The sequence below is a fragment of the Anabrus simplex genome, chromosome 1 (genome assembly GCF_040414725.1).
Source record: "Anabrus simplex isolate iqAnaSimp1 chromosome 1, ASM4041472v1, whole genome shotgun sequence".
Taxonomy (NCBI): domain Eukaryota; kingdom Metazoa; phylum Arthropoda; class Insecta; order Orthoptera; family Tettigoniidae; genus Anabrus; species Anabrus simplex.
In genome coordinates, this window is record NC_090265.1 from 262,837,431 (window position 1) to 262,845,333 (window position 7,903).

Sequence of the window (7,903 nt, forward strand, 5' to 3'; positions counted from 1 at the left end):
TGAGATACAAAGCAACATCAGATTATTTAATTACAATATAAATACAGTGGTAACAATATTATAACAAGATGAATTCATGGACAGACCTGCATTAAATTTTAATATAACTTAATTCCTTATTTAACAAATACCTTTTTACCTCAACTTTCTTTTTTTGAAATTTCAAGTACATGTTTTGGTAATCCATTGTATAGTTTTAACAAGTTGTGAATTATACTATTTAATGCATATTTGGTAGATTTTCTGGGATGAAGGTGTATTCTATTGTTCCTTGCATTGTAATTATGAACATCAGCATTACTGGTTAATTTAAAGTTTATATACACTGAATGGCCAAACGTCATCATGGGAAGACACTGAATGTGATGTTAATGACGAGTTGCACCTCCGTGAGACCTCAAAACGTCAAGGCATCGACAGTACAAGGTGTTGGAATCGTTCTGGAGGGATCTGGACCCACGCATCTTGCACTGCTACCCACAATTGGTCTTGTGTAATGGGTGCGGGGATCTTGGAGTGTACATCAGCATTGACAGCATCCCATAAAAGCTTGATTGGATTAAGATCAGGGGATCTAGAGGGCCAATCCATGGACGTAACTTCATTGGAGTGCTCCTCCAACCACCTGCGTGCCACCACAGAGTGGTGATATGGTGCATTGTCCTGGCATCTCCATTAGGGTACTCTAGGGCCAGAAAGGGATGCAGATGGTCTGAAAGAATATCCACATAACGTGCTCCTGTCAGCGCTCCCTGCAGCCGGACAATGGGGCCTAATTGCGACCATGAAAACGCTGCCCATACCAGAACTGAGCCACCTCCCGCCTGGATACAACTTTGTTGACGCTCAGGATCCATAGTTTCACAGGGCATACGCCACACTTTCACGTGCCCGTCAGCTCAATACAACTAACAGGGATTCATCAGACCATACCGCACGCCACCACTGTTCCATAGTCCATTGCCGATGTTCGCGGGCCCATGCACGTCATTGAGCTCTGTGTTCAGGTGTCACCAAAGGGGCACAAGTTGGTCATCGGCTGGTGAAGCCTATGCGGTGCAGTTGCCTCCTTACAGTACTGGTAGAAATGGGTTCCTGACTTTCAACCTTCAACTGAGCAGTGATCTGACTCACAGTAGCCCAGTATGGTTCAGTGGAGGCGACGTGATGTCCGTTGGTTAAACACCTGTGGTCTTCACATGTGGCAGTTTAAGTGGGTAGTAACATTCTCTCTGTGATATTGAAGATCCACCCTTGACACTGTTGACCTCGGAAAGCCGAATTTGCGTGTAATCTCCGCAATTGCGCCATGCAGCGATGATCATCCCACATTCAAAATTGGTTAACTCGTGTTGCCATCTTCATGGCACTGGTGTCTGTGACAACTACTCATCTATACCACAGTTAGCTGCAACGCTCAGGGGTAATACATGGCACATTTTCTAATGGGACACCCCTTCCCATGACTTTTCGCCAGTCAGTGCAAGTTCTTCCTGTGTACCACTTCCCGAAGAGTATAGCATTATATTGTATGGTATGATCAGTTTTGAGCATTTTAGTATCTTTTAAAATAATATTAGTTCTAATGGAATAGTCAATGCCATAAAGTTTTCTGACTGCTATATTTTTTAAGACCTGAAGTTGTAAGAGATCATTTTATTGCCACCAACCCCAAATGACACACGTGTTTTGAAAATGACAATGTATTATGAATGATATACTTTTTTTTGGAGCAGTGGAAGCAGAATAGTGTAATCTGTGCATGACACCAATGAGTGAAGAGATTTTCTTTATGATATAATTAATGTGAGCATCCCATGTTAACTAAGAGTCAGTTATCACTTCCAAATATTTAAATTCACCTTGGTAAATTGTATATTTTTATACTGTGTTACTTCACACCTATCAATGCGAACAGACTGCTCATGAAAAGTCATATTTGTTCTTTAAACTACTGAATATCACTTATTGTCATTGAACTAGTTAGAGAATCCCAAGATAATACATGATATCATACTGTAAATCTCTCACTATTTCTCTTGCATAAAACAGGTTAGGGACATCAGCAAATAATGTTAGTATTTTCTTGTATTTTCTACACTGTACAGTGAAGTTCATAAATGAAGTTCATAAATGTTATAAATTCTTGAGACAATTTCTGTTTAATAATGATAATAATAATAAGTTGGTGACATTACATATTTGTATTAATAGTGTCATACCGGGCGTTTTTGAAGTGATTAACGTTTTGGAGTGCCATGAATAGAAAAAGGTTGCAGAACACTGCAACTGACATGAAAAACATTATTCTTATTCTAGGTTGCAGTAATGGTATTCAAAACACAGAATGATATCTGATGTGCAGATTATGACTGTTTTTTTCCATTCTAAAAACATAACAAACCCTATGGTGCCTGAAGATCTGCAATTACAAGGTGACAAATCCTCTCGGCAGTTATTCTTTGCTTTCTAGACTGGGTTCTCAATTCTAGTCCCAGTTAATATCTAATAAAAACACCAAATGCAACAAACATCATATAATCAGAAAAATGTTAGGGCACCAAATATACAAGGCTTTTGAAACTTGTGTCATAGTGGTCTAGTCATTCAGCTCTCAATCAGTACCCAGGGTTTGAATTCTGATTATGTTGGGTGAGATATTCAGTGGGGTCAGCATGAGGTAACAGCAAGTGCATCTGGCCTTAAACTCTGCGAAGTCCTAAACTGAGCCTAGGTGCTCTGCTACCCTGTATAAACATGGGAAGGTGGCACTATTAAGATAATAATTATATCAATAATACCTAACAGGTGTTCAAAGTTCCTTCAGCTGCATATTGATGGTGGCAAAATGGTTTAAGTTTATGCTGAAAATAAGTTCCTTAAAGTCCCATTAAACCTATCCAGAATGCTAGACATATTAAAAGAAGAAAATTATATTAAATACCAAGCAATTGTAGAAAGTCAATCCCATATCCTTTATCACGCACCTGATCAATCGACCCCTAAAACTCAATAACTGAAGTCGCTGTAAGTGCGGCCAGCATCCACTATTCGGGAGATAGTGGGTTCGAACCCCACTATCGGCGGCCCTGAAGATGGTTTTCCATGGTTTTCCTTTTTCACACCAGGCAAATGCTGGGGCTGTACCTTGAGTAAGGCCATGGCCGCTCCCTTCCCACTCCTAGCTGCCCGTTTCCTGTCCCATCGTCCCCATAAGACCTATCTGTGTCGGTGCAGCATAAAGCAACTTTTTAAAAAAAAAAACCTGAAATAGCAGAAGATTTTGCAACAAAAACCAGAAATGCCCATCACCTATTTGCCGATTTAAAAAAATACAAATGACCAACAGTATTATCTTTGTCTAGAATTAAAAGTACAATCTGTCTAATGAATATTAGATAATTTTGAGGATTCTCTTTCATAAGTAGATGATTTTCAATAAAATTGAGCTGGCAGTGGGGGATGCCCTTGAAATTAGGACCTTGTTATTTTCTGTTAGTATTTAATGCAATCTATATGCCGGACTGACTGCTGTGGAGACATCAAATATGCAAATACAGCAATACAAACAATTTTTCACATAGAATGGAGCTTAGTGAGCCTTCTGGTGACAAAGGAGAGGACTTTTCTTCCTTACAGCAGTTCAGTTTAATTCAAACCTTTAGGGATTATTAGGAAAGTTGGGTTTACTTTTGAGAAATTAAGTTTTCCAGTTGTATAATTCCTTTCGTGTGGCATAAACCAAGAAGGTTATTACTTCAGTTATCTTAGGACATGAAAAAATTAAAACATACATATAGAGTGGCTGATGATTAAGCAACAAGTTGCATGGTTGTGTGTAAAATTTCTAGAGCAAGCTGTTCCTTTCATTTCATTTATTGGTGATGGTTTCACATGAATGTAAGACAGTGCATTCCCACATGTTGCGAGATGTATGCAACAGTTCTTGGATGAAGCAGAGATTCATGTTATGGTTTGGCCTGCTTGAAGCCCCAATCTGAATCCTATTGAGCATCTATGAGACCAGCTGGAGAGAAGGGTCTGTCAACACTATCCAGACACCGTACAGGACGCCCTCTTGGAAGAATGGGAGACGATTTCTGCAGGGAACTGCGCCGCGCGGAACAAGCTTGTGGAACATTCCACGGGACATTTTCCGAGACTTCACCCATACAGCACACCTCACTGCGCCGCGTCTCTCCAGTTGGGGAAGTGCAGCTCACACAGAAATATGAGTTCCAGTTCCGAGGAGGACTTATTATTTGCGGTTGCGTTACTTGCAAATGAGGAAGAAGAAAAACGCGAAAGGAAAGTTTGGGTCCACAACATTTATGAGAAAAGGGAAACGTACGGATAGTTTCACCATTTATTTCCTGATCTACTAAAGGACCGAAGTAAATTTTCCCACTACTTTCATATGTCCCAAGAAAAATTATATGAACTATTGAACCTAGTTAGGCCGTGTGTACCGAGCTCGATAGCTGCAGTCGCTTAAGTGCGGCCAGTATCCAGTGTTCGGGAGATAGTAGGTTCGAACCCCACTGTCGGCAACTCTGAAAATGGTTTTCCGTGGTTTCCCATTTTCACACCAGTCAAATGCTGGGGCTGTACCTTAATTAAGGCCACGGCCGCTTCCTTCCCACTCCTAGCCCTTTCCTGTCCCATCGTCGCCATAAGACCTATCTGTGTCGGTGCGACGTTAAGCAACTACCAAATAAAGAAGCCGTGTGTAGAGCGAGAAAATACTACCTTTCGCCGAGAAAGGTGTACAGTGCACAATACCACTAACCGCGTGAAGGTACGAGCGTGCTGGCACTAGTCGAGGACTCACGAGGACTGCCGAAACGACATGAAACCACATTCTTTCCGTTATTCCTTCCTTCTACCCTCACCCACACAAGCGCGCCGAAAGGAAAAAGTTCCGTGCCAGAAACCTGGCGGAAATTCCACAAGCTTGTTCCGCGCGGCGCGGCTCCCTGCAGTGGGCGTTAAGCCATTTCATTTCACAAGAAGCAGACCATGGAAATATCTTCTCGGCTGCGCTGCGCGGTGTAGTGGGCGATTACCTTAAGAGGACTCAGCAGCATTAATCAGGAGCATGCCTGAAAGGTTGGATGCTGTGATTGGTGCAAGAGAAGGTAACACACATTTGAGGATGACAAAAGAAGTCCATGAAATGTAAATCCATTAGTGTTATTTCCACATCTCTGGCTTAATTCGATCAGATTATTAAGAAATTGTTCTTTATCATTTTCAGACACCTAAAGAGTCCGTACCACAATATTTTATCATAAAACAGTAGATTAGTGTCATAAAAGTGACTGGAATTTGTTGGAATGTGTTTAGTTTCTCATTAAAAAAAAAATATTCATCTTGTGTATTATAATTGTAAGAAATCTATTTCAAGTTTACATGTTGGTAACTAGTATTCATGTGTATTATTCTTTGGAATAATCAAAAAAATTTCCTTGTCTTTTTTTTATTGTACTGGTAACTTTGTGGACTGTAGATCTTGAGTGACAATCTTAACAATAAAATGTATGTGAAGAAGCTATTGTGTTATTGTAATTTTTTAGCCTAGAACTAGTATTATATTGTAAAAATGAATAGAAAACAACAAAATTTAAAATAAATGTCAGTGTTTTTAAAGAATTGAACACTTCTGGAAATCCTCACATACCTATACACTCCCCTTGTTCATAATGGTTCCTGGAATGTCCTTAAAGTACCTATACATACCCTCCATTTTTCACTTAAACTCATATGATTGCCATCATGTTATCCTTAGCTGACTGGTCTGGTAAATTAAATTTTCTAGTAAGTTTCTTCATTCTTTCCTTACTTCCACAATCATTCCTAACTCTATTTCTTTCTAAACTGCACCTCGTTCTTAATTTATTTATTTACAGTATGTTATAATGAAGTGAGTCTTGACCATTCCTTACCACCTTTAAAGGTACATACCTGTTTCCATACTCCTCAATGAAACTGCTTTAAACCCATCCACTGTTTACATTACTATTTTCCACAGATAATAATTAATTTTTTCAAACTCCCTTATGCCTCTCTTATCAACTAGGCCTATATGGTATTGCTCAATAGTCCTATTTTTATAACCTTCCTTGGTACTGCATTTATTTTTAAATATGAGTAAATCATATTTATGGTCACTTTTACCATAACTTCAGTTTCTCTACAGAACTCATCTGGTTTAATCAGCACCATGTCTAGAATATTCTTCCCTCTAGTTGGTTGTTCTTGTGTTGACTAGCTGTGATGTTTTGTCTAATATTCAGTTTTCCTGAACATTTTTTCTATTCATATATTTCCAACCAGATAAATTGTAAGATTTAATATATCTGAAACAAGTATCTTTCCTTGGCAGATGTAAAAACTGGAAGCCCTGTTCTCCAACATGCAATGATTCAAGGAGTTCCACGTGATGACTGCAATGCTCTCCAGGCACCGGAAGTGTGGCCACTTGATGAAACTCAGCTATGTGCCGGAAATACTCAGGGTAAAGATGCTTGCAAAGGAGACAGTGGTGGGCCTCTTATGCACATCCAGAATTCTACAGGAAAGTTGTACCAAATAGGGATTGTGTCTTTTGGATCCTATCCATGTGGAGGAAGAGATGCACCCAGTGTTTATACAAGAGTATCTGAATACATAAACTGGATCCTTAAAAATATAGAATCTTAAAACTGGTAGTAGTTTCAAGACTGACAGTGTTATAAATTTACCTAAAAAATGTAGTTGTGTATTGTTTTTAAAATAGTGCATAAATGTTTTTATAATTATGAAAATGTATTTCTTTTCCGTGGCCTTTTTCTCAATATATATATGTTTTTTTTTTTTTTTTTTTTGCTTTTAGCCCAGTTTTACAGCCAGATGCCCTTTCTGACTCCAACCCTATGTAGAAGGATTTATCTTCCATTGCGTGTTTCTGTGGTGGTTGGTAGTGTGATGTGTTTGTAGATAAAGAGATATGTATTAAGATGAGCACAAACACCCAATTCCCAAGGTAGAGAAATGAACTATACACAGTTAAAGTCCTCTGCCGAGCAAGGAATCAAACCCAGGGTATATGTCCAGCTGCCATGACATGTCTCTGGAGTGTTTACAGCCTGTTGGACGATGAAACAATCCTTCCTCTGAACCAAAGGTCAGTATGCTGACCATTCAGCCAAGGAGCCAAACCATGAGATACAGTGTATTATTTTTCCTATGTTAATTACCATATATCCTCGGTGGTTACACAAGAGCTTAGTGTTTCCTAATTCAGATAGCATAGCTCAGAAGGTATAACTTAGTGTGCTCCCCACAATTGGGTTTAAACGGCCAGCTTGGTTGAAAGTAAGAGAGAGAACGAACGAGCCTGGCAAAAGGAGAGAAAGCATGATTACCAACACATTAAAGAACCCTCCAGGACAAAATACAACAATAAAGGAATAACATCATTATAATCAGTATAATATAGCCTATAAAAATTATAAAACAATATTTCAGTGAACTACTATTTCAACAATGAAAGATGCGGGAACTTATATCACGGGTCAATAAAAGGTTAAAGGCAAAACATTGAATGTACCTTCTTATTCTAGTATCCTAATTACATCTATTTCATCTACTTCTGATGTAGAGCAAGATGGATCATTTAGGCTTATGTTTTCATCACTTTCATCAGAGTTTGAGGATAACAATATTATAAAATCTTTGACAATATTTTTCCAGCTTATGAAACTCATCATACTCTCATTCACTGACAACCTTTCACTTCAATGTCTGGAATGTGGGTTAGGAAATTCTTATCTGTAGTAAATTCTCTGAATTTACACTCCGTCTTTCACCGATCGATACGATCTTTTAGATGATCATTTATCACTAAAAATAACATCTTACA

At 38.8% G+C, this 7,903-nt stretch overlaps 1 protein-coding gene across 3 annotated transcripts in view; it reads left to right on the plus strand.

Moving 5' to 3' along the window:
• LOC136886599 (serine protease easter) overlaps nt 1–6,806 on the plus strand; it is a 132,918-nt gene extending 126,112 nt beyond the window's left edge. For all 3 annotated transcript variants that reach the window (XM_067159415.2, XM_067159422.2, XM_067159407.2), the window contains one exon: nt 6,386–6,806. In XM_067159415.2, the coding sequence (XP_067015516.1) occupies nt 6,386–6,702 (317 nt within the window). In that variant the 3' untranslated portion in view covers nt 6,703–6,806. The remainder of the gene's footprint in view (nt 1–6,385) is intronic.
• The last annotated feature ends 1,097 nt before the right edge of the window (nt 6,807–7,903 follow it).